Raw genomic sequence first — 27214 nt, 5'->3', positions numbered from 1 at the left:
TTGTGGCATGTGATTCTCAGAGTTATCGGTTAGGGGTGCTGTTCGTGGAGTGTGATTCCCGGAGTTACCGGTCAGCGGCGCTGCTTGTGGAGTGTCATTCCCGGAGTTACCGGTCAGCGGCGCTGCTTGTGGAGTGTCATTCCCGGAGTTACCGGTCAGCGGCGCTGCTTGTGGAGTGTCATTCCCGGAGTTACCGGTCAGCGGCGCTGCTTGTGGAGTGTCATTCCCGGAGTTACCGGTCAGCGGCGCTGCTTGTGGAGTGTCATTCCCGGAGTTACCGGTCAGCGGCGCTGCTTGTGGAGTGTCATTCCCGGAGTTACCGGTCAGCGGCGCTGCTTGTGGAGTGTCATTCCCGGAGTTACCGGTCAGCGGCGCTGCTTGTGGAGTGTCATTCCCGGAGTTACCGGTCAGCGGCGCTGCTTGTGGAGTGTCATTCCCGGAGTTACCAGCGGGTGGTGCTGTTTGGGAGTTTCCCGCGCGTGCGCAGTGCGGGCGGGAGTGGGGGGAACATGGCGGAAGCTCCAGTGGAGGAGAGCGTGAGCCCGATCCTGTTACCAGGCACCGGTTCGGTAGCAACCGGCCTCCTGAGCCAGCTGCACGCAACTTCCTGGGACCCGACCCTCAGCACCGACTGGGACAGCGAGAAGCCCTCACAACCCTGCCTGCTCCGGATCAAAAGGTAATGATCACCCGGGGGATCGCCACAGAGCGGGAGGCAGCCGGAGGGGGAGGGGGGGAATAGGGTGGGGGACAAGTGGGGAGGGGCTGGGCTGAGGGAGCTGGGGTGAGAAGAGGGCAGAGAGTGTTGGGGAGAGGGAGGGTGGCATTTGGAGGGGAGGGGTGAGGGAGAAGAGTAGGGTGGCAGCGTGAGGGGGTGAACGGAAGGGGCTTTGGAGAGGGGTGTGTTGGAGAAGGCGTAGGGAGAGGTTGGAGGGAAGGGATTGTGTGGGGGTGTTGGGCAGGTTGTAGGGGTCTGGGAAGCGGAGTGGGTGGATAGGAATGGGTTGGGGAGAGGAATATGGTTGTGGATGGGGGGTTGAGAGGAAAAGTTAGGCGAGAAGGAGGGGTGGGAGAGTACAAAGAAGCTACAAACACCAGTTAACCCAGGCCGGAATATGTTTCCTTATGTACAAAGACTGATTCACAGTACTCCAGTGTAGTCTCAACAAATCCCTATACATGTGTACATGATACATTTGCTTTTTTACTCCAATTATAAAAGTTAATTGAGGGCAGGAGGGGGTGAGAGTGGTTGTGGGGGAAGGTAAAATGGATAGGGAAGGGATAAATTGGGGGGGTGGGAGAATGGTTGTGCAGGTGACTGAAAAAGAGCAAACTGGTGGAGTCTGAGGTCGGGCAGGAGGTTGTCAACAGTCCACTCAGCTATTAACCTCATTTATACCCCTATCAATTCCACCCCTCCCCAACCAACATTACACTCATTTCTTAAAGATCCCGCCCACTTCCTAAATATCCAGTTACCATTTTTAATTCTCTCAGCCCAGTAAATAACTGACCACTTGCCCCCCAACCCTTGCATCTGATCACAGGTGGAGGTGGGGTAATGGGTTGACTGCATCTCTGACCTTTGCTTCCATTATGCATTGACGATGAGGGCTTCTACTTTCAGGTTTCCCTCCACTGTGGGTTTGGGATCTTTTCCTCTCCGTCACTGATCAATTTCCTGATGTTGGACTCCATATGTGCTGACCAAAATAATGGCCATAATTCAAGGGTTTGAAGATATTTGGCTGAATCTTTTTAAACATCATTTGTCTTCACTATTAAATGTCTTGTTAGGAACCTTGAATGGTGCGGTTTAATCATTATTTGCAAGCAAGTGTTGAACCTTCTGGAACAAGAGCAGTATGGAGGCCGGGTCGCTAGTTCCATCTCAAAACAAGTACCAAACCGAGAGCCTTAACAAAAAAGTCTGCAATTGCATAGCACCTTTTGTGTCCTCCAACTTTCCCAAAGCACTTTACAGCCAAACTACATCTGAAGCTTGTTCACCATCAAAACACAGGAAACACAGCAGCCAGTTTGTTCATCGTCATGATCAATTGCACTTTAAATATTAGAATGCGAGCAAAGTTCTGTTTTAGAATTTGTTTACGATTCACTTTTAACTGCCAATGCTACTGTTCTGATTCTGTGAACAGAACAACTGTGTTGGACAAAGAATTCTGTTCAGCCAGCCACTGGATAGTTGATAACACAGTGAAGCATTCTGACAGGAGAAAAGTACTTGAATTAAGGAAATAAATCCAAAGTCCAAGTTTAAATGTGTAAAGAAGTCAAAACATATCGGGAATAACCATGTTTGTTCTGCAACAGCATTTTACACCCTTAATGTTGTAAAATATCCCATGACAACAGGGGCACTATCAAACCACATCTGGCAACAAGCCACCTAAGGACATGTGACCAAAAGCTTGGTCAAAGTGGTAGATTTAAAGGAACACCTCGCATGTGGGAAGAGGGAGAGACAGAAAAGATGTGGTGGGAATTCCACAGCTTTGAGTCAATGCAGTTCTTCAGCTGAATGGGCAGCAGTGGTGGAGCGAGGGAAATCCCCCAGAACTGAAAGTGCCAGAGAGCTTAGTGCATCTGGGGCTGGAGGAGGTTACAGAGATGGAGGGAGGGATTTAAAAACCAGAATGAGAGTTTTCAAATAGAGGCATAGTGATGATTGTATCCTGTGGGATGACTGTTGCTGCTGTCAAAATCACACAAGTTACATTCTAAGAGACAAATGAGAGCAAACGTTCTTATTCAAAGAAGCCATGAGGAAATGCAGTTTATGGTTAGGTATCAAACAAAGCTTCTTATCTGTGGTTCATAGAATAACTGAAACACTTTGCCGAGATCTGACATTATAGGATATCATAGAATCCTACAGTGTAGAAGGAGGCCATTCGGCCCATCGAGTCTGCACCAATCACAATCCCACCCAGGGCCTATCCCCATACATTTACCCTAGCTAGTCCCCCTGACACTGAGACAATTTAGAATAGCCAGTCCACCTAACCAGTACATCTTTGGAGTGTGGGAGGAAACCACGCAGACATGGGGGGGAATGTGCAAACTCCATACAGACAGTGACCTGAGGCCGGGAATTTGGGTCCCTGGCTGTGTGAGGCAGCAGTGCTAACCACTGTGCAACCCTAACATATTTAACTTGGTGAATACTGTTCACGTGTTCCAGTCCCACGGGCCTGGTTGAACTTCTTGGTGGCCTCTTGGATGTTCGTGTTTAACTGATCACTCCGGGATCTTTGCAATGAATACAATTGGGCAGTAACATGATCTAGCACACCAAGTTTAGGGATTGTGAGATTGGGGGTAATAGCATGGTTTTAGGATTGGGTGATGAACAGAAAACAGAATAAACAGGTAATATTTGGGAGGGCAGTGTGGCTGATGGAGTGTCATAATGATGTGTTTGGACCTCAGCTGTTTATAATCTATATTAGTGACTTAGATGAGAGAACCAAGTGTGAAAATAGATATAGGGAAATAAAGAAATACATCCAAGTTTGTTGATGATTTTTTAAAAAGCCTGGCATTTGTATAGCACCTTTCACAACCCCTGGACATCCCAAAGTGCTTTACAGTCAAATCAGTGCTTATCAAAGTGTCGCCACTGTGCACATGGGGCATTGGCCTAATCTGGTAGTACAACACTCCCTCATTATTGTACTGTCAGTGCTTATTTTTAGCTCCTAGAATGTCTGGTGAACCCACAACCATCTGAATCAAAGACAAGTGTTACCCACTGAGTCACAGCTAACACCCAAGATAAATAAGAAAGCAAGCCGTGAAGAGACCATAAAGAAGCTGCAAAGAGGTTCTGAACAGCTGACTGAGCAAAATGGAGAATAATGTGTAGAGTTGTGAAATTATCCTCTTTGGTCGGAAGAATGGAAAAAGCAGAATTTTTTTAAATGATGGGAAATTTTTAAACAGAGGAGTTTGGAGGGATTTTATATTGTACACATTACAGGAAGTTAGCATATATTTACAGCAAGCAATTGGAACGGCAAATGATATGTGTTGGCCCTGCATGGGTCTGCAGTATAATTCTAGGTTAGTTTTGCTCCAATTATGTTTGTGACAACGCACCTACAGTTCTGTGTACAGTTTTGGTCTCCTTATTTAAGGATGAAGACTGTCTGGCAGAGAGATCGAGCGGATTGAGTCAATGTTCTCAAAAGAGTGAGAGGTGATCTCATTGAAATGTATAAAATTCTTAAAGGGAGCACTGACAAGAGCAACAAAATCAGCACAGAGGGGCAGTGGAGTCTGTTATCCATTTATCTGTTGGATCTGGAATTTGCTTTCGAAGGTGCTATTTCATGAGGATTCCTGGAAATGCAAACCCCAGGCTGCCATTATTCCGCTTTAGGAGCCGCAATGAATAGATCACCTGGCTTCACAGCCTACCCGATTGCTGGGGATTCCACTGATTAATGCTTTATGATACAGTGAGCGGAGTCACTTAAATCAGGGACCTCTTTCTCTGTCAGTAGAAGAAACTGAATGCTCCATGAGCCTCAATGGTTTTCATTTCTTTGAGAAATAGAATGCATTATGGAACTTGATCCTATCATGCTGGCCAAAGTCGCCGAATCCCTAGCAAGAAAAAATGGAATTTAACATGACCGGTCACGTGAACCTTACCTTTATAAGGCAGCCCTAAACTTCACTGCACCACCAACCTCTGGTTTACTAACCTTCAACAGCAGCTGCTGACTTATCCAGTCTCTGGGTGATGAGTGAGAGAAGCCCCAAAATAACCCGAACCATTGTTTAACTTCTCTTGCTCTGATTGTCGCAATCATTTGGAATGGCACCACCTGCAATGGTCCTTCGAGCAAGCAGCGACTTTCCAGTTGCCGGCTGTAATCCAGCGTGTCAATGGTAATCGCTTTACATTGCAAATTCAAAATGGAAAGCTCTGTTTTAAAAAAAAAACCGTAAAGATGCCACGACCATCGCCCTCATTAGGAATGGCATGAAATTTTATTCTGACCAGTAGGTCAAGAATCTGAGGTGGTGCGGATGCTGAAGCATTTGCTTAGCTTTCATCTGCCGCTGGAATTTGCTACATCCAATAGTATCCAATTCCTCCCCCCTCCCCATCTCTCCTGTTGCCCCCGCCCAATTCTGCCTTTAAAGGTGTAGTCTGTCCCTGGACAGGGAGATGAACTGGGATAGACTTTCAGCATTTTCATTGTGTTGACTTCATTACAAGTGAAATGATGATTTTTGTGAATTGATGCGTTGACGCAGTTCCAGGACTGCCCCTTTTGTGAATAGTTGTGGATTGCCAGGCCTGCAACTACCAGTGCCCATCTCCACTCTGCAGTTCATTTGAAGGCATTGCTAAGCCTGGCAGCAAAACTGCTGAATTAACAACTTACTTTTGCTGACCTGTCCCAGGTCGAGGGCTGCAAGTTTTTAGGTGAACACAGTAAGAAGTCTCACAACACCAGGTTAAAGTCCAACAGGTTTATTTGGTAGCAAATACCATAAGCTTTCGGAGCGCTGCTCCTTCGTCAGATGGAGTGGAAATGTGCTCTCAAACAGTGCAGAGAGACACAAAATCAAGTTACAGAATACTGATTAGAATGCGAATCCCTATAACTAGCCAGGTCTTAAAGGTACAGACAATGTGGGTGGAGGGAGCATTAAACACAGGTTAAAGAGATGTGTATTGTGGTTTTTAGGTGTCCAGATCACCAACAACCTGTCCTGGTCCCTCATGCCGACTCTATAGTTAAGAAAGCCCACCAATGCCTCTACTTTCTCAGAAGACTAAGGAAATTTGGCATGTCAGCTACGACTCTCACCTTTTACAGATGCGCCATAGAAAGCATTTTTTCTGGTTGTATCACAGCTTGGTATGGCTCCTGCTCTACCAAGACTGCAAGGAACTACAAAAGGTTGTGAATGTAGCCCAATCCATCATGCAAACCAGCCACCCATCCATTGACTCTGTCTACACTTCCCGCTGCCTCAGCAAAGCAGCCAGCATAATTAAGGACCCCACGCGCCCCAGACATTCTCTCTCCCACCTTCTTCCGTCGGGAAAAAGATACAAAAGTCTGAGGTCACGGACCAACCAGCTCAAGAACAGCTTCTTCCTGCTGTTGTCAGACTTTTGAATGGACTTGTCTTGCATTAAGTCGATCTTTCTCTACACCCTAGCTATGACTGTAACACTACATTCTGCACTCTCTCCTTGCCTCCTCTATGAACAGTATGCTTTGTCTGTATAGCACGCAAGAAACAATACTTTTCACTATGTTAATACATGTGACAATAATAAATCAAATCAGGGTGTAAACAGAGAAAGAGATATAAAACAAAATGGATATTGAACCATGATTGTGATAGCTAGGATCTTGGATTAGCATCAAGAGAAATGGAGAAGGAGAGGTCTCAAGAATTTCAAGCTGTAGGCTCTTTAGGCGAGGCAGAGGAAGGTGTAAAAAACTGGAGGTGGTGTTGCACTATTAATTAAGGAGTCAATTTACTGCAATAAGGAGAGATGATATCTTGCAAGGGTCTTCAAACGAGGCTTTGTGGGTAGAACGAGGAATATAAATGAGGCAATAGGGCCCCAAAGAGTCAGCAGGAAATAGAGGAACAGGTATGTAGACAATTCACTGAGATGAGTAAGAATAATTGGGTAATTATACTAGGGGATTTCAACTTCCCCAAGATAAATTGGGATAGTCATAGTGTAAAGGGTTTAGAGGGGGCTGATTTCTTGAAAAATTTATTCAGGGGAGTTTTTTATATCAATATGTAGAAGGTCCAGCAAGGGATAGAGCAGTTCTGGTACTAGGGAACAGCAGTGCTCCGAAAGCTTGTGCTGCCAAATAAACCCGTTGGACTTTAACCTAGTGTTGTGAGACTTCTTACTGTGCTGGGGAACATGTTCTCTTCCTGTGGGGGAGCACTTCAGCAGTCACGGGCATTCAGCCTTGGATCTTCAGGTAAGCATTCTCCAAGGTGGCCTTCACGACACACGACAGCGCAGAGTCACTGAGCAGAAACTGATAGCCAAGTTTCGCACACATGAGGACGGTCTAAACCGGGATGTTGGATTTATGTCACATTATCAGTAACCCCCACAGCTTGACTCCTGGACTTGCACAATTTCACAAGCTGTACTGTCTGGAGACAATACACATCTCTTTAACCTGTGTTGAATGCTCCCTCCACCCACATTGTCTGTGCATTTAAGACCTGGCTGGCTGTAGAGATTTGCATTCTAATCAGTATTCTGTAATTTGATTTCTGTGTCTGTGCCCTGTTTGAGAACAGAGACCACTCCATCTGACGAAGGAGCATTGCTCCGAAAGCTTATGGTATTTGCTACCAAATAAACCTGTTGGACTTTAACCTGGTGTTGTGAGACTTCTTACTGGGGAACAAAGCCAGACACGTGTTCAATGAGGAAGTGGGGGAGCCTTTTAGTAATAGTAATAGACCTGATGGGCCAAAGAGTCTTTTCTGCACTGTACAATTTTATGACTGTATCGTAGTGCTTTGGAGGGAAAGAGGGAATAAAGGATGCTGAAGGTAAATAAAGTTGGAGGGATTTGAAGATGAGAACGGGGATTTTAAATTCATTGTATCGGTGACAGGAAATCACTTTTGGCCAACCAGGGCAGGCAACAGTATTTGAGCAGTAATTAATGAGAGTCAGATGGGTGTCTGAAATTGGAATGGTTTGGAGCTTCTAAATGGAGGATTGGAAACTGGGAGCAGAATGTTGGGAAAATTAGTATAGAACTGGCTAAAACATGGATAAAGCTTTATCGACTACAACACAGGAGCTGCTAGTGTGAAGGTAGAGCTGAATAATTTTGCTGAATGGTAGGGTGTGGATTTGAAGCTCGGTAGTAAAGCGAATAGGACAGCAAGTTAATCAGTCTGAGCGCCCGACAAGGTGTCAGTTACAAGAAAGCAGAGTTTACGATGGGTGCTGGAGACATTGGCATTAAATTTTCATGTTTCCCTGAATGTCAGCTCATCTTGTATCGTCAGGTTAAGGGGAACCGGGGATACGGGGATTAATTGCATCACACTTTCACAATCACGACGGGAGGAATATCTCTGACTCCGGGTCAAATTCTGTTTGATAATGGTCCTTTGTTAACGGTGCGATAACTCGAGAGTGACTTCTACATGAAGAATGTTCACAAGGCCATCGCACACAAGGTCTGCAGTGGCTGTGGAATCAGATGTCAGGGTCTAGTCGAGGCCTTTGAGAGAGATGGAGTAAGTGGGGTCAGGAAATCACTTTATTTATGACACTTGGTTTTGGATTCCCCAACAAGTGGAAACTCTGGGCAGTCAGAGTGTTGGGTCAGGTGAGAAAAACAAAGTGTAGGCCGCCAGCTACACTGTCGGCTTTTCCCGCCATATTTTTAAACACTTTGGGGGGGGTGCTGGAGGTGTGGCTTATGTCATCACACTGGGGGAGGGGCAGAAAAAGACAGCAGCCAGGAATTCCGAGATTGGGGCATCGTTTATAAAGGGCACCCCACTCTCCAATATAGAAAAGGAACACCCCCTGCCCCTGGCATTGCCACCCTGATATTTCCCTCCACCCGAGGGGGCTATGCTTGCCTCTGCATCCCCGCGGGTTCCCTTTGACTGCTTCATGTTTGCGAAAAGCAGTTGTAAACCGGCGCTTCCGAAGTTTGGGGAGTGTGGGGGTGGGCGGATATGGTGGCAAAGCCCACTAATTATATTAAAATATATGGTGATGAGAAGAGCGGGAGCCTTGTTACATCACAGGTGGTGGGTGTGAAAAATTGGAAAACGAGGTCTTGTCGACAAGATAATTGTTTTCCGAGTCTCGCCATATTGGGACCCAGTGGGTGTGGGTGCAAATTCCTGGCCACCCTCTCTATATCTATCCTTTCCATGCCCCTTCATCATTTTACAGACCTCCTTTGGAATTATTGTTCAAGTTGTCATTTTCTTCCACTATTTGGTAATTTTTGTGTTGAGTGTGTTCTAATATTTTGCTTTATTTCATGCTGCAGGGATATCATGTCTATTTACAAAGAACCGCCACCCGGGATGTTTGTCGTCCCAGATCCACAAGACATGACTAAGGTGCGACGGAGACCTGTTACCTGGTACACAGTGCAGTATTTAATGTAGCATCCCAAAAACTAGAACATTAAAGGATAAACTAACTGCAGATACTGGAAATCTGCAATATGAACAGAAAATGCTGGAAGTACTCAGCCTCGCAGGCAACATCTGAGAACAGAGACAAAGTTAATGTTTCAGTTCTATAACTTTACAAAGAAATTGAAATGTGACCCAGTGCTGAGTGTTTCCAATATGATCTGAACAATATTAATCATTATTCCAGTATATATTTATTTTAGATCAGTTGGCAAAAACCAGAGAATATTTCATATAGTGAGTTGTTATGATCCGGAATGCCTTATCTGAAAGGACAGTGGAGGCACATTCAGGAGTAACTTTCTGAAGGGAATTGGATAAATACTTGAAAATGAAACATTTGCACGGCTTTGGCAAAAGGGCAGACAAATGGGACTAATTTTCAAAGAGTTGGCCCAGACATGATGGGCCAAATGTGCTGTATCATTCTATAATTCCACACCTATAGATAAAATTAAAACTACACAATGTTCTGTAGTACTGCATGCACTTAATCGAGGCATAGGTAAAGTTCAGGTAAAGCAAAGTTAGAAGGCAACAGATCACATGACCCATGTATGCAGACTATTCACTCCCTATTTTAAAGTTAATGTTTTTGAATGTTCCATTACAATTTCCTGTGCCAACCTTTATGATGGAAGCTGTCTGTGGACTTATTAATGTTTAAAAAGTTTATTAGTGTCGTAAGTAGGCTTACATTAACACTGCAATGAAGTTACTGTGAAAATCCCCTAGTCGCCGCACTCCGGCGCCTGTTCGAGTACACGGAGGGAGAATTTAGCATGTCTTTTGACTGTGGGAAGAAACCGGAGCACCCGGAAGAAACGCACGCAGTCACGGGGAGAACGTGCAGAACCTGCACAGACAGTGACCCAAGCTGGGAATCGAACCTGGGTCCTAGCGGTGTGAGGCAGCAGTGCTAACCACTATCGCCATGCCGCCCCACCATATAATAGCACCATTCTGTCAGTGACAATACAGGAAATAGATTACACTTCACTTACAGTTTAAGAAGTTGACATACTTTGTGTTACAGAAGTGGACATTTGAATTTAGAATGATAGAAGTTCACAGCAAGTGTGCACATGGAAGTTTTTTTTTTGCATATTAATAGTTTACATTGCCACATAATGTTCTAAATACCAGCCAGATTGTGTTTAGGGAGTATGATTTATGGCAGCTGCTCTGAGGGTCGATTTGTACATACTGCTCAGTGTGGCACTAAAGGAGATTCCTGATGCATGCTGCCTTGTTGCATATCCACCACGGTGCTGGTTGTGTGCTACAATTGACTGTGGGATTCCTGGTTAATGTGGTCCACTGAACCCCTTGCTGAAATGTGCAGAAACTGTGCTCCACTACAATGTCCCCTGCAAGCAAATGACCAGACAGATATGATTTATATGTATTTTTCTTCATTTATGGGTTTCACTGGCTAGGCCAGCATTTTTTGCCCATCCTGGTTGCCCTTCAGAAGGGTGTTGGAATTCCTGCTCTGAGGAGAGAGGGAGGCTGAGGGTGATAGGAGGGAGGAGAGAGAGGGGGGTAGGAAAGCAACAGTGGAGTTTTCTGATCAAGGCTACTGTTTCCTTCCCCGTACAGATTCACGCCCTCATTACGGGACCCTTCGACACACCTTACGAAGGAGGCTTTTTTCTTTTTCTCTTTCGCTGCCCTCCTGACTATCCCATCCACCCACCAAGAGTAAAGCTGATGACAACTGGAAACAACACCGTGCGGTTTAACCCAAACTTTTACCGGAATGGCAAAGTATGCCTCAGCATACTCGGGTATGTATATATTAAATCACAGCTCTGAGTGGATCATGCATATGGAATAATGGATTGTGGGTAAATGACAGGCCTGGCCTATTTACATGGGGCTAAATCCAAATACAAAAATCAGTTAAGATCATAGAATCGTTACAGCGCAGAAGGAGGCCATTCAGCACATCAGGCCTGCATCAACAACAATTCTAGCCAGCCCCTATCCCCATAACCCCATGTATTTACCCTGCTAATCCCCCGACACTAAGGGGCAATTTAGCATGGCCATGCAACCTAACCCACACAACGTTGGACTGTGGGAGGAAACCCACGCAGACACGGGGAGAACGTGTGAACTCCGTGCAGACAGTGACCCGAGGCTGGAATTGAACCCTGGGTCCCTGGCACTATTCATATTTCTCCCCCAACCCCCATCTTCTCCCCGTCCGTAAACCTTCCTTTATTTTGTCTCGTATTAGCAACTAACATTTTGACATTTCTAAGAAATGGGTCGCACGTGAAAAGACCTCGTTGTTGAAGAAGCTGCACAATTTCACAAGCACAATGCACCCAATCGGTTCTTCACGTCAGAGGTGCGAAACATTTTAATGTGCAATTCTGGTTTAGTCCTGTACAGAAACATCGCGTGTGTGCATGTGCACGTGGCGATGAAGTCGAGGCTAAATCTGCTTGGAACACCCATTCAAACCTGTGCTGGTGATCATTTTAAAGAGAATGACTTAAGTATCCCTATGTTTTGCACATGAAAGATTGGGGTGATTGTTCATATCCTGTTGGGATAGTTTTGAGTTATCATTAGCCTGTTGTTACTAAAACATTTCTGCTGTATTTTAAGACTATGCTTTTTTTTAAAGCACATGGACAGGACCTGCCTGGAGCCCGGCCCAGAGCATCTCCTCTGTACTTATTTCCATTCAGTCCCTTATGACTGAGAACCCATATCACAACGAGCCAGGTTTTGAACAGGTAAGCTGAAGTACCTTTCAATGTGAGTAAAGTCCTGAGATTTGCTTTTACATTTTGTAACTTGCCATCAAAATTATTTTCAAAGAATTGAATAAGTTAAATAAGGGAGAAGGGAATATTTGAATTGATTTACATGAGGGATTATATGACTTAAATGAGGGTGAAGGGAATATTTGATTTATTGTCACGTGTATTAGTATACAGTGAAAAGTACTGCTTCTGAACAGAAGGATCCGTTGTTGAGGTTAGATGAAGTAAGGTAGGAACAGGTTCCTGCAGAGCATAAATCAGACGGGCTGAATGACCCATTCCTGTGCTGTATGGAACACTGATGTTATGTCTTCAAAGATTCTTGGTGATTTAAAAAGAACTGGGATGTGTAAAATGTGCTGGGATTAGGGCTATATACCTGGCAAACTTAGAGTTAAAAATTTGAGTTGACCCAACCTTCAGTACTGATCTGCAGTTTTGAAAAATCCAGTGCTTTCCCTGGTGTCTGTCAGTCCACCCAGTGTGATATTGAACCGTTGAAGTCGGAGCAGTTCCTGGTTTTAGTCAGAAGTTCTGCCAAGTTTGCTGATCCCAGCAGGACTGTACCTATTCTGTATTGTGAAAAGGAAAAGCATCCAGTGTTTCCAGTCCCCATACAATGATCCCTACGGAAAGTGTGCATGGGTCAAAGGAACGATTTTGAATGGTGCCTCTTTTAATTAAATAGCTATCACTATCCAGTATCAAAGCTCATGCATGAGTCATAACCACATGGGCGAGGAACTTTGGGCTTCTGCTACCCATGAAAATATGCTCCATTAAATGCTTCACATCTTCTTCGCAAGAGAAGTCTAAAAGAAATACTGTTTATCAAAAGAACATAAGAACTTGTGACAAAAGAACATAAGAACATTGTGGGCGGCACGATAGCACAGTGGTTAGCACTACTGCTTCACAGCTCCAGGGACCTGAGTTCGATTCCCGGCTTGGGTCACTGTCTGTGTGGAGTTTGCACATTCTCCTCGTGTCTGCGTGGGTTTCCTCCGGGTGCTCCGGTTTCCTCCCACAGTCCAAAGATGTGTGGGTTAGGTTGATTGGCCATGCTAAAATTGCCCCTTAGTGTCCTGGGATGTGTAGATTAGAGGGATTAGCGGGTAAAATATGTAGGGATATGGGGGTAGGGCCTGGGTGGGATTGTGGTCGGTGCAGACTCGATGGGCCGAATGGCCTCTTTCTGTACTGTAGGGATTCTATGATTTCATTTCTAAGAACTAGGAGCAGGAGTAGGCTATCTGGCCCCTCGAGCCTGCTCCGCCATTCAATACGGTCATGGCTGATCTTCTCGTGGACTCAGCTCCATTTACCCGCTCCGCTCACTATAACCCTTAATTCCTTTACTGTTCAAAAATGTATCCTTGCCTTAAAAACATTCAATGAGGTAGTCTCAACTGCTTCACTGGGCAAGGAATTCCACAGATTCACAACCCTCTGGTGAAGAAGTTCCTCCTCGACTCAGTCCTAAATCTGCTCCCCCATATTTTGCGGCATGCCCCCTGGTTCTAGTTTCACCCGCCAGTGGAAACAACTTCCGCTTCTAACTTACCTATTCCCTTCACCATCTTACATGTTTCTATAAGATCTCCCCTCATTCTGAATTCCAATGAGTATAGCCCCAGTCTACTCAGTCTCTCCTCATAAGCCAACCCTCTCAACTCCGGAATCAACCTAGTGAATCTCCTCTGTACTCCCTCCAGTGCCAGTATATCCTTTCTCAAGTAAGGAGACGAATATTGTACACACTACTCCAGGTGTGGCCTCACCAGCACGTTATACAGCTGCAACATAACCTCGCTGTTTTTAAACTCCATCCCTTGAGCAATGAAGGGCAAAATTCCATTTGCCGCCTTAATTACCTGCTGCACCTGCAAACAAACTTTTTGTGATTCATGCACAAGGACTCCCAGATCCCTCTGCACAGCAGCATGCTGCAATTTTTTACCTTTTAAATAATAGTCCATTTTGCTGTTATTCCTACCAAAATGGATGAGCTCACATTTACCAACATTGTACTCCATCTGCCAGACCCTCGCCCACTCACTTAGACTATCTATATCCCTTTGCGGACATTCAGTGTCCTCTGCACACTTTTCTCTGCCACTCATCTTAGTGTCATCTGCAAATTTTGACATGTTGGTTCCCGACTCCAAATCATTTATGTAAATCGTAAACCATTGCGGTCCCAACACTGATCCCTGAGGTACACCACTAGTCACTGATCACCAAGCAGAAAAACGCCCATCTACCCCCACTCTTTACTTTCTGTTAGTTAACCAATCCTCTATCCATGCTAATATTTTACCGTAACACCGTTCACCTTTATCTTATGCAGCAGCCTTTGGTGCGGCACGTTGTCAAATGCCTTCAGGAAATCTAGGTACACCATATCCACAGGTTTCCCCATTGCCCGCCACGCACGTAATGTTCTCAAAGAATTCCAGCAAATTAGTCAAACATGACCCTCCCGTTCATGAACCCATGCTGCGTCTTTCCAATGGGACAATTTATATCCAGATGTCTTGCTATTTCTTCCTTGATGATAGATTCAAGCATTTTCCCTACTACAGAAGTTAAGCTAACCGGCCTATAGTTACCCCCTTTTGTCTACGTTTTTTAAACAGTGGCGTCACATTTGCTGTTTTCCAATCTGCAGGAACAACCCCAGAGTCCAGCAAATTTTGGTAAATTACCACTAGTGCATTTGCTATTTCCCCCTCTTTTAGTACCCTGGGATGCATTCCATCAGGGCCAGGAGACTTGTCTACCTTTAGCCCCATTAGCTTGCCTAACACTACCTCTTTCATGATAATAGTTTCTAGGTCCTCACCTGCCATAGCTTTCCTGACATCAATTTTTGGCATGTTATTTGTGTTTTCCACTGTGAAGACCAACACAAAATGCCTCAGCCATTTCCTCATTTCCAGTTATTACATCCCCCTTCTCATCCACTAAAGGACCAATGTTTACTTTAGCCATTCTTTTTATTTTATATATTTGTAGAAACTTTTGTGATCTGTTTTTATATTCTGAGCTAGTTTACTCTCATAATCCATCTTATTTTTCTTTATAGCTTTTTTCGTGGCTTTCTGTTGACCCTTAAAGATTTCCCAATCCGCGAATTTCCCACTAATCTTTGCCACTTTGTATGCAATTTCTTTCAATTTAATACCCTCCTTTATTTCCTTTGATATCCATGGCTGATTATCCCTTTTCCTACAGTCCTTCCTCATCACTGGTATATACTTTTGCTGAGCACTGTGAAAAATCGCTTTGAAAGTCCTCCACTGTTCCTCAATTGTCCCACCATAAAGGTTTTGCTCCCAGTCTACCTTCACCAACTCCTCCCTCATTCCATTGTAGTCTCCTTTGTGTAAGCACAAGACACTGGTATGGATTTTACCTGATCACACTCCATCTGTATTTTAAATTCAACCACACTGTGATCGCTTCTTCCGAGAGGATCCTTAACTGTAAAATTATTCCAGTCTCATTACACCAGATTTAGAATAGCTTGCTCCCTCATAGGTTCCATTACATACTGTTCAAGGAAGCCATCGCGGATGCATTCTATGAACTCCTCCTCAAGGCTGCCTTGACCAACCTGGTTTGACCAATCGGCAAGAAGATTAAAATCCCTCATGATAATTGCTGTACCAGTTTTACATGCATCAGTTATTTCTTTGTTTATTTCTCGCCCCACCGTGATATTATTTGGTGGCCTAGAGATTACACCTATCAGTGACTTTGTCTCACTATTTGTAATTTTCACCCAAATGGATTCTACCTTTTTTTTCCATAGAACTTCTATCATCTCTCACTACCGCCCTGACATCATCCTTAAATATCAGAGCTACACTACCTCCCTTACCCTCTTGTCTGTCCTTCCGAACAGTCTGATATCCCTGGATATTTAAGTCCCAGTCGTGAGTTAATGGGCTTAGTTTCACATGTGCGATTCAAGTGAGATATTCCTAGTGTTTCCTTGACAAGAACATCTCACCAATGTCACTGAATGGTATCCCACTCACACATCCAGAAACACTTGGGGTTTTTTTTTGGAACTGCATACTTTTGTCCCCCACCGGCACTCCTGATCACTGTCTTGCCTTTCTCTGAAGAAACATGTCTCTTGGTCTCAGTTTGCCTAGACTGTGGAGGAGAAGCCAGAGGCTGTGATCCTGGATGCTTTCTCCTGATTCCGCCTTTGGCGGTTTTGCATCAATCTTTGCGCGGCCAGGATTGAACTTGCTACAGTGGCCCCTGTGGTCAAATAGTCTGTCAGTGCTCACTGACCCGAAGATTGGTTGAGAGACTGAGTGTGAAGAGGTTGCTATTCCATTAAAATTCCACCTCTGGCGTCAGCACCTTAAGGTTGGGGTAAATTGGAGGGACAGAGGGTAAGTATTTAAGATATATGTTTGCACAATATTTGTAAATTGCAAAATTTTTTTTACTTACTGTTTAGGAGAGGCATCCTGGAGATAGTAAAAACTACAATGAATGCATACGGCATGAATCTATCCGAGTAGCTGTTTGCGACATGTTAGACGGCAAGTGTCTGTGTCCAGATACACTAAGGTAAATGGCATATTGCTTTACAGGTATAATTAGTAACTTACCATCCACTGCTGTATTGGATGTAGACTTGACACGCATAATAGGTCTGTTCAGCTCTGTGTAAAATGAAATTGATTTAATAATTGATGTTCAAAATTGAGGCTTTTGATGAGAGTAAATAGGGAGAAACTGCTTCCAAAGCAGCAGGGTCACTAACAGGAGGACACCGATGTAAGATAATTAGCAAAAACAAGAGGGGAAATGAGAATTCTTTGCGCAGCAAGTGGCTGTAATCTGGAACGCACTGCCCCGAAAGGTTGTGAAAACAGGTTCAATCATCTGACCATAAGAAATAGAAACAAGAGTTAGTCCATTCGGCCCCTCCTGCGTGCTCCATCATTCCATAGGATCATGGCTGACATTCCTCACATCCACTTTCCAGCTCTTTCCCCGTAACCCTTGATACCTTTATTGATCAAACATTTATCAGTCTTAAGTATACACCAGGACTCTGCCCCACAGCTCTCTGTAGCAAGGAGTTCCAAAGACTTAACCCCCTGAGAGAATAAATATTTTTCTGCAGGGAGTTAGATATGTGCTTGAAAAGGAAAACTTGCAGGGCTGTAAGAAAATAACCTGGGGGGTTGGCAGCGTGAACACAATGGACTGAATGGCCTTTTCTGTGCTGTATCATTCTATTATTTCAAATTACTAGCTCACTATTGTAATATGTTGACATTTTCCCATTGAAATATTTCAGAATTCGCTTACTTTCTAAAGAAATTGTTTACAGATGGTTATTTTGTGGGTGAAGGTGAAGGAGGGAGTATGGAACAACACAAAGACTCTTTTCCAGTGAACTTTATACAGATTGTCCGTTGCACTAAACCAGATACAGATGTAGCAGACATTCAGCTAATGTGGGAAATTATCAAAGATCAAAGCAATGCTTTAAATCTGATTTTTAACTAGCATTACAGTTGCTTTTGACAGATAATACACAGAGCAGCTTGTAAAGAAAGGAGAACTTGCTTTCATATAGTGCTCTACCACAGCCTTTGCATCTCAAAAGGCTTTGTAGTTAAATATATTTGAATTGTTGTCATGTGAGCCAGTGCAACAGCCAATTTGTACGCTGTAAGATCCCACAAACTGGTTGAGTTGATCTGTTTTGATGATTTTGGCCAGATCACTGAGAAAATCTTTGTGCTCCTATTTGACCAGCGCCACTGGATCCTTGCATCTACTTGAACGTATAAGTGGAGCCTTGCTTAACGTCTCACTTGGGAGGGTGACTCCTCCAATAATGTAATACACTCTCTCAACACGACACTGTTTTGTCAGCTTAGATTTTGAGATCAAGTCTCTGGAGTGAGCTTGAACGCAACTTTCTGGTTCAGAGCTGAGAGCGCTGTCTACTGAGCATAACTGATACTGCAAACAGAAAGTGGATGACTGTACATAACACATGACTTCTAGTAAATTGCATAGCTTCTTCATGCAGCCACCACCTCCTGCCTGTTCGAACATATTGCTAAGGGCAGTGCGTGTCTAGTTTATGCATTGTTTGCATTCCGTACAAAGGGGACAGGACCCTGCGCAGCTTTCACCTGTTAAAGACTTTAGGATGCATTCTAGAATCCTGTGCTCATTGAAGAAAGTTTTAATCTCTGATTTCTTTAAAAAGTGGAGACTCGTTGCCTGACTTTTGCAACGTGCTCCTGTTCCTGTGCAGTCTGACAATTACTGACACGGGTGGAACAGTGACAGTGTTTAGCACTGCTGCCTCACAGCGCCAGGGAACCAGGTTCGATTCCCGGCTTGGGTCACTGTCTGTGCAGAGTCTGCACGTTCTCCCCATGTCTGCGTGGGTTTCCTCCGGGTGCTCCGGTTTCCACCCACAGTCCAAAGATGTGCGGGTTAGTGGATTGGCCATGCTAAATTGTCACTTAGTGTCAGGGGGACTAGCTAGAGTAATTGCATGGGGTTATGGGGACAGGGCCTGGGGGCGATTGTGGTCGGTGCAGACTCGATGGGCCAAATGGCCGCCTCCTGCACTGTAAGGATTCTATGATCTACTCTAGCAGCTGTTTTTCACTTCAGATCTTGCTGTAGTGTTTTTAAACCTCACACTGGGTAAGGCAAGCATTCATCATCTTTGCCCTTTCACTCTAGACCTCAGATGGATATTATCGACACTGCTTACAGTCCTCAATACTGGAAGGCTGAAGCATAGCTTCACATCCAGCCCAACCACCAGCCAAGCTGCAAACTACACTTCAGTCAACACTATACTCCAGCTCCTGAAACATCATCCATCTCCATCCTTATCACTCCCAACACCTGAAAATGCTTCATCATTTCCTTTGCTATCTTCAGTCTCTGCTTTTCTAACACTTCTCAATAACCATAGACTTGACATAAGTTCCTAATTTTTCTAGATCCTGCCATGTACCTCCTGTCTTGCGCAATGTCCCACTTACCATCTTTCTTCTCCTCAACATCCTCCATTGACCCTCCATTCCTCACACGTCAGTTTTAACATTTTTAACCTCATTGATAAATTTGGCCTTGCCCTTCACTGCCTGCAACCTTCTCCAGCTCTACATCACTCCGCTCTTCCAACTTAATATGAACTGCAAGTTCTCCACCAACCCCTCTGATCTATTGGTAGTTCTAATCAACCATTAGGTTGACACATTATGCAATCCCTTCCTTCCAACTTGCTACATTCTTCCCCCATAGGACACCTTTTCAACAGTGTCTTTGATCTCCATGAGCCATCCTCCTACGATCGTTCAGGTCTGAAACTCAATTGTGAAGCACTTTGGCGGGTTCAAAGCATTTTATGAATGTAAATAGATCTTTAGTTGTGTTTCTCACCCAGGCACCTGTCAACTCTCATATAAGTAAGCAAGCCACAGATCAGCATTCAGCCATCATAACTGCATCTGGCATATTGGAAGGCCCGTGGTGAATAATGAAAGTAAAGACTCATACAGGTGGTGCAGCAATACACTTGGCATGGAAATGAAGTCAAAAGTACATTGAATTGGATTTTTCTTGGGGTTTTATGGTTGGTTTATACTGAGCAGGATGAAGTTGGTATTAGCCAATGCAAGGAAGAAATGGATCATTCAACCTTGTGGCTGATAACTGGAAAAGGATATTGGAAATTTCAAGTCCATAATTTTTGCATAGAAAGGATCAAAACTGCTAAAATACCACTCTGTTTATTAAGACTTGATACACATCAATCAATTACTGAACATTTCTAAGTTTTTTCACATGGTCAGGTTTGCCAATTAGCTAGAAGTCTGATAAACAACGTGAAAGACATTTTTACTGCAGTAAATTATATTTTATTTCAATATGGATGTATCAATCTAAAATATTCACTCATTAATATGCTAAATGATAATTATTGTGATGTTTTCTGTTCACTCAGAAGTGTGATGGAGAAATCTTTCATGGAGTTCTACGATTTCTATGAACTGTCTTGTAAGGACCGGCTTCATCTGCAGGGACAGACCATGCAGGTATCATTATCATCATCTCCTTCCCCACTCGCTCTTGCTTGCCGCAAGTTGTTCCTAATCAGATGCATCTCCTCGAACCCCTTTCCAACTTAGCTCATGACTTCTTCTGCCCTCAGATAAATGATCACTGCCTTTGTAAATAGTTCCCTTTCCACATATACCATTCCTGCTGCCTTCCATCAGCCCTTAACTTTTATAACAAGCCAAACTTTAACCACCTCAATCCTAATTCTTTTTCCCCCTTCTAAGATGAATTGATAGGCTTGCTTAAGATTTACTCCTCAAAACAGTAGGGTTCACTGCATTGTGTTAGATGTTCACAGATTTATTAAGCACACAATAACAATTGACAATTAAACAAGCAATTAATTTCAGCACTTACAACAAAACTTCCAAGAATTCCGGTGCTGCATACTCTGTATTTGGTTGTCCTTCAAATTCTGAATATCTGTTCTAACATCCAGTTTTTTTAATACTTATTCTAACTTTTCAGTGTGACAAAACATTTCTACATTGCCAAATGCGTTTTAGCCTCTTGTCCCTTATTGGTAGCTTGGGGAGGAAATCCTACACCAAAATGCCCAAAATGCAATTGTCTGCAGTATCCTGGCCCATTTGCAGCAGCACCTTCTGTGTTCTCACCCCAACTAAACTGATTTTATTATGGTCACCTTCATCTCGTACGAATAAGGCGCACTATTAGGGCAAGAGTTTTAACAAATACTTTTTCCATTGTCCGGAACAACTCCCCTGCTTCTTCACACTAAACTTTCTCAGACACCTTCTTATCAGTTTGCACCTCTGCCTCACAGCACCAGGGAACTGAATTCAATTCCAGCCTTGGATGACTGTGTGAAGTTTGCACATTCTCCCCATGTCTGCATGAGTTTCCTCCCACAGTCCAAAAGACGTGCTGGGTTAGGTGCATTGGCTAAATTCTCCCTCAGTGTACCCGAACAGGCGCGGAGCGTGGCGACCACGGGATTTTCACAGTAACTTCATTGCAGTGTTAATGAATGTGTACTTAAATAAATTTATCTTTAGGCATTCCTAATAAAGGAGCCTTTACTGCCTGTTCTGCGTTCTCCTGCTTTTGAAAAGGTTGATGTCTTCTCTTCAACAGAATTTCTCAACTAATTATTGGAATGTCTTTGAATCTATTTTTCAAACTGACCATTGTTTCTAGGTCAGAATTCACCAGTTCAGTGGTCACTGCATCTAAATTAACTCATACTTCCTCAGATGGCAACATCACTCAGTATAAAGTGATCAGCAGCAATATAACATTAGCAGACTTCAAGACAACGGGCTTAACCCTTTCCTTATGAGACGCTGAAATATATCATCACTCAGCTCTATGCTTGTCTCACATCGCTTTCTGTTCAAATTCCCTCAGTCTGATTTCTTGTCCTACTTATGGCACAAAATTCACTATTATAAGGGAAGACTTGCATTTATATTACACTTTTCATGATTATTGGATGTCTCAAAGTATTTTAGTTAATTAAGTACTTTTTGAAGTGTGGCCAGTATTGCAATGCAGGAAATGCAGCAGCCAATTTGTGTACACAAATTCCCACAAACAGCAAAGTTACAGTGACTGTATAGTCTGTTTTGTGATGATGACTGAGGGGTAAATATTGTCCAGTACACAGGAGAATGGCTCCGCTGCTCCTTTTTGAATAGTGCCACGGGATCGTTTACGTCCACCTGAACAGACAGATAGGGCCTCAGTTTAACATCTCAGCCAAAAGATGGCGGCTCTGACAGTGCAGCGTTGGCCTTGATTTTTTTCTGCTAAAGCTCTGGAATGAGACCTGAACTTGGAACTTTGTGGCTCAGAGGCAAGAGTGCTACCAGTTGAACCAAAATTCACATAGCTATGGTTAAAGTCAGGGAGACTGCAATGCATTATCCATCCTGACCTCCCTTGTGACTTTGAACATGATCAAATACTCAGTCCTTAAACATCACCATCTTATCTATCCTGAGGTAGCCAATGTAACTCCTGCAATGACTACTCCTAATGGCAGCTGCTGCTTTTAGAGCACCCCAAAGTTCCTTCCTTAGCCCTCTTCCATTCCACATCTGCATGCCATTCCTTTGCAGTCAAAAGCAGAGGGTCGGCTTCTATATGTTTGCTGACAACATTTCTCTGGTACCTACGTCTATTATTCGGCTGTCTGATAGCTTGTTCACCTTGAAATTTTGGGTGAGGCAGTGCTACCTACTGCTGAACAATAATGTTAATGAAAGCCATTGTGTTTTTTCTGTTGGAAACTGCACCCTATCTCCACAAACTCCATTCCTGTTTCTGGTTGCTGATTGATACTGAACCCAACAAGACCTCCATGTCCTGTTTGGCAAACTATATCATTGTTCCTTCACTGTTGGGTCAAACTCCTGGAATTGTCTCTCTAACAGCACCTTGGGTGCAGCTACATCACGTGGGCTTGAGCAGTTCAAGAAGACAACTCACCACCACCTTCGCAAGGACAGTTAGGGATAGGTGATAAATGCTGGCTGAGCCAATGATACCCACGTCCCATGAATGAATTTAAAAAGAATATTAAATCCTGCTCAGCAGCCACCTTGACCTCTTTTTGAAATTACATTTGCCCCAAAACATTCAATCCTTGTCTTCGTTTACAAATCCTTAAAGTCTTTTCTTCCCCATCTCCAGATCGCCAATCTCCTCCTGTCCAATATCCCAGCTCTCTCCCTCTGTTCTGCCCTTTCCGACCTGTGTTCTTTTAAAATGTTAACAGCAGTCATTAATTATGTTTATATTTAGATAATGATTATCACTTTAGTACCTTTAAAAGACATCAATAAAATGAAACAATTGTGTTTATATCAATTCAGAACATAAAATTAAAAAGCTGAAACGAGGGCGGCATGGTGGCACAATGGTTAGCAATGCTGCCTCACAGCGCCGGTGACCCAAGTTCAATTCCTGGCCTGGGTCACTGTCTGTGTGGAGTCTGCACATTCTCCTAGTGTCTTCGTGGGTTTCCTCCGGGTGCTCCAGTTTCCTCCCATAGTCCGAAAGACATGCTGGTTAGGTGCATTGGCCATGCTAAATTCTCCCTCCGTGTACTCTCACAGGCGTCGGAGTGTGGCGACTAGGGATTTTCACGGTAACTTTATTGCAGTGTTAATGTAAACCTACTTGTGACGAATAAATAAACTTTACTTTAGTCAAATTCTGTTTTGGTATGATAGAACTGTTTTATCTCGTGAGCAAAGTTGAATGTGGTTTGAAAGTGAGATCTACCTTGTTAAAGTGGAAAAGAAAATCCAATGCAATTTTTGTTCAAAGTGTTAGATGGTACAGGCAAAATTGGTCTGAAAGAAATCACTCGGAAATGCATGAGCATGTTCTTCCTTTCCCAGGATCCATTTGGAGAGAGGCGAGGTCATTTTGATTACCAGACCTTACTGAACCGCCTGCAGGCCATAAGACAGAGATTGAAAAAGAAAAACGAAGAGGAAGCATTAGAGCCAGACTCTGACAGCAGCTCTTCAGGAACCGAGCAAGACAGTCAAGGCACCTCCCACCCCTAGAATACGAACACTGGGACAGGCCATGTCTGTGATGGTGAGGATCCAAGGGAAGCAGGGCTGAAGCTCGGGCGTCCAGGAGCGAGACCTCCCGCATGGTTTTGTACATAGACCAAAGATCTGGCATCTTTGTGGGCAGCCTGTTTTACTCAGCTATCGCTTTGTAATGGTAGAAAGGAGAGAATTGGCTTGGGTAAGAATCACATAATTATAATTTTAAAAACCATTTTAGCTCTCCAATCCATACTCTTTTTTGCAGGGCACTGGTTTCACTGTAAAGTGTTGCTCTGTAATGTCCAGTGTACCGCACAAGGTTTAACCTTGTGACTCATCTGCATCAGTATAACCACCTGTAGGAGACAGTGTGGACATTTGAGTTTTTATATTAAGATACATGCGAAAACACCTCTGGAGACTATCTCTGGTGTAATGAGAACGTCCAAGTATTCACAGGTTGACGAGTTACAAGTTGTCATCTTGTGACAGCACCATGTAGAGGGGTGCCTTGAGACTTGTCCGTCAACTGTGTTCAAACGTTGACCTCAAAGTACAGAATTAATTGACTCCATTGAAAGAAAATTTTTCTTGAGTATGTTGTCAGATCTGTTGCAAATGAATACATGCACCTGTTTTAAAGACCCTTTGATCTTGCTAACACAGACCAACACACTTTTGTCAAATGCGCAGCAAGTGATGCAACTTGAAAGAAAACTGTTTACTGAAGGGTTGCTTTTTATAAGCGTCCACATTAATGACATTTGATTGTAAAAGTTTAAATGTTCCCTAAAGGACAATAGCTCCTCACATTTAACTCACTCAGATAAAACCTGCATTATTCATGTTTCTCTTTAATGAAGGATTTCTATAAAACTCACGAAACACACCCCACAGTACCTATGGTACCGTATAGTTTGTGTTTATGGCCCCCTCTCCTGGCAGAGTACAAACTTTAAAGGAAAAGACTACTTGTCTCATTATAACATTTTATCAGGCTTCTCAGCAATGCATGTTATTTAAAGGGAAGTGTCTACTGTGGTGTGTAACCTATCACCCACTTGAGAGAGACTTGATGTGACATTTAGTGCGGTTTCACATCCTTATTCCACACATTGGCAAACATAGCTGAAGTTACTTGTGTTTTCTAATCTCCCAGCTTGTCTAATATTGGTTTGCTTTGTACCAGGTGGCTGTAAATTGTGGCCTGGTAACTTGTTCTGTGACCTGTTATCCATATTTAGTAGGAGGATTGCCTGGGGAGAAACAGCTATAGAGATTAAAGTGGGAATCACAATAAAAATTCAACTAAGAGCAATTTAGGTTATTTTTTAGAAAAATCTGCTTAAAAAATCCTCTTGACCAGTTGTCTCAAAGCCTTGCACTGTGCTTTTAGTGTAGTTGATTTCCTTTCACATCTCTCCAGGACAGATTTGAGATGATTTGTGGTCATAACAAATGCATTTCTGGATCAACAATGTTTTGTTTAAGTGACTTAAATCTTGAGGTAAATATAAATCATTTTCATAGGTGGCCTACATACCATACCAATGAGATTTCACCATGCCCCACCCCAACCAAAGCCCTTTTATTATTCCACTGAAGTCGTACTGTTACCCCCTCACATTCTCAAATGCAGGTTCAAATAGAGTTTGCGAAATGGGACTGAAAATCTTATCATTTTATTGCCCCAGTAAAGATCTCAGTCTGATCCAGTCAGTGTCTTTCTAACCAGTTTGACTCACTGTTGTCCATTTTGAATTTACTGGTTGGGTAAATGATATAAATGTTTGTCTCCAAACGCAGGAAAATCTAGGTTCTAGTTTCTGTTTAGACAAAACCTGACCCAGTTGAATAATTCTCTGAATTCTTAGTATTGCTTGTAACCCGTTTCATTCCACCTCTCTCTTCCCCCCCCCCCCCCCCCCCCACTTCCTTCCTTCACAAAGCAGGGTGGGTTTTTTTTTAAACCAAGTCTTTTTTTTTAAACTTCTATGTCTCCAATTCATGACTCCTGGGAGAAAACCCCAATTTTGCTTTGAGTGTCCAATTGAAAAGTGAAAGGCTTTACCGATTGGAGTGGCCCAACTTTGTAGTTTGACAAATTGGCAGCTGGTGGTGAAACAGAGGTTGCTGGAATATCAGATGAGAAAGTTCCTGCCCCTCTCAATTTGGAGTATTGTTGTTTTGCTATGAAATTGGCCACAATGCTTTCATTTATTTCCAATAAAGTTATATCCCAACTTTACTTTTCTTTCTTTGCCCAAGGTTTGTGGATGGGAATAGCTTTGGCCACACCACAACAGATGCATTACTGAGTTTACTAAATGAGTGTGAAAAGATCAAACAGTGGTGAGGTCACTGATAGCAATTAAATACATGTCTACCCTCTCTTAGTAGTGATGAGTTCCTGCGTCCTCTCCCTTGCAATGATATATCCCAAACCACCTTCCAGTTGCTCTGGTTTTTGTTCTGTGAGCCGATCACTAGAAATGTGTTATCTGATACCCCAGTGCTATGATGCCACACTTTATATTACTCCCGAGCCAACCACTGCTGCATTCCAGTCATGCAATGTCTAAAGAAGCTTTCGATGCCAAGGTTTTACATGTGCAAAGTGACACGGTCCAGGCTACTTAAATGGGTATTGAACTGGACAACGATATGAGCTTCTTGGAGACGAGACTTTTCCCCATCACTGCCAGGCCACACTGCACGTCCAGAGTCTGGGAAGCTTGTGTGCCAAGTGGCTACAACATGTCACAAGAGGTACAGGCAAGAGTTGTACATCCCATCGTTTTGTTTCTATTAATCCAATTTACAGCAAGTTCAGACACAACTCGCTTCAACTGATGCCGCCCCCTTCATGTTACTGGATCGACACTCTCCAGCTAAAATACATTGTACTGAGACAGCAACTCAGCTGAGCTTCAGGAAGAGTGTTTTTGTTTTCTTAACTGTTCGGAATATGTCTGAAGTAAAACAGCTCCTAATTCTAACTGATACCCAATATTACCCTCAGTCAAGTAATCGGAAATGAATCTTCAAATGATTCAGCCCAAACTATTGAGTAAGCACGAATATAAGCTTAAGATTTCATGCTTTCAATAGCTATTATTCCCATTTCTGGAACCACCTTAATCATTATCATTAACTAAAAATATCTAACCCATTGTTATGCAAGTTAGAGCAATGGAATTGTTACCAATGTCTAAATTTGCTGCCAGGTTCTATTAATGATTAACCCATTATTGCTAGCTCAGTGATCTCACCGTTCACACACAAGCCATGTGAAAACAGGAACAATTGTGCAATTCTGTGCATTGTAGTTTGTGCTGCTTAAAGTTAAAACTGTAAAGAGACAAACCAAGTGTAAATAATCTAAACATTTGATTCACTTTCATGGAATCAAACATTTAGTTTCAATTTCAGCACAATTAACTGCAAAGGGACCTCAGATCATGGGGCAGAGTGGGGAGTATGACTTGGTGATAGGTGTTTGGCTGCTGATCTGTATGTTATTATAAGCCATCTCTA

At 43.4% G+C, this 27214-nt stretch overlaps 1 protein-coding gene across 1 annotated transcript; it reads left to right on the top strand.

Moving 5' to 3' along the window:
• Positions 1-24993, top strand: ube2z (ubiquitin-conjugating enzyme E2Z). Its single transcript, XM_078224204.1, has 7 exons — positions 1-679; positions 9072-9144; positions 10825-11012; positions 11864-11975; positions 16489-16601; positions 20029-20119; positions 23516-24993. The coding sequence occupies exons 1-7, from the start codon at positions 510-512 to the stop codon at positions 23684-23686; spliced, it is 918 nt and encodes a 305-aa protein (XP_078080330.1). The 5' UTR covers positions 1-509; the 3' UTR covers positions 23687-24993.
• The last annotated feature ends 2221 nt before the right edge of the window (positions 24994-27214 follow it).

This window comes from Mustelus asterias, chromosome 11, assembly GCF_964213995.1.
Source record: "Mustelus asterias chromosome 11, sMusAst1.hap1.1, whole genome shotgun sequence".
Lineage (NCBI taxonomy): Eukaryota > Metazoa > Chordata > Chondrichthyes > Carcharhiniformes > Triakidae > Mustelus > Mustelus asterias.
The sequence above is the reverse complement of the archived record's forward strand: the minus strand, read 5'-3'. Positions and strand labels throughout refer to the sequence as shown.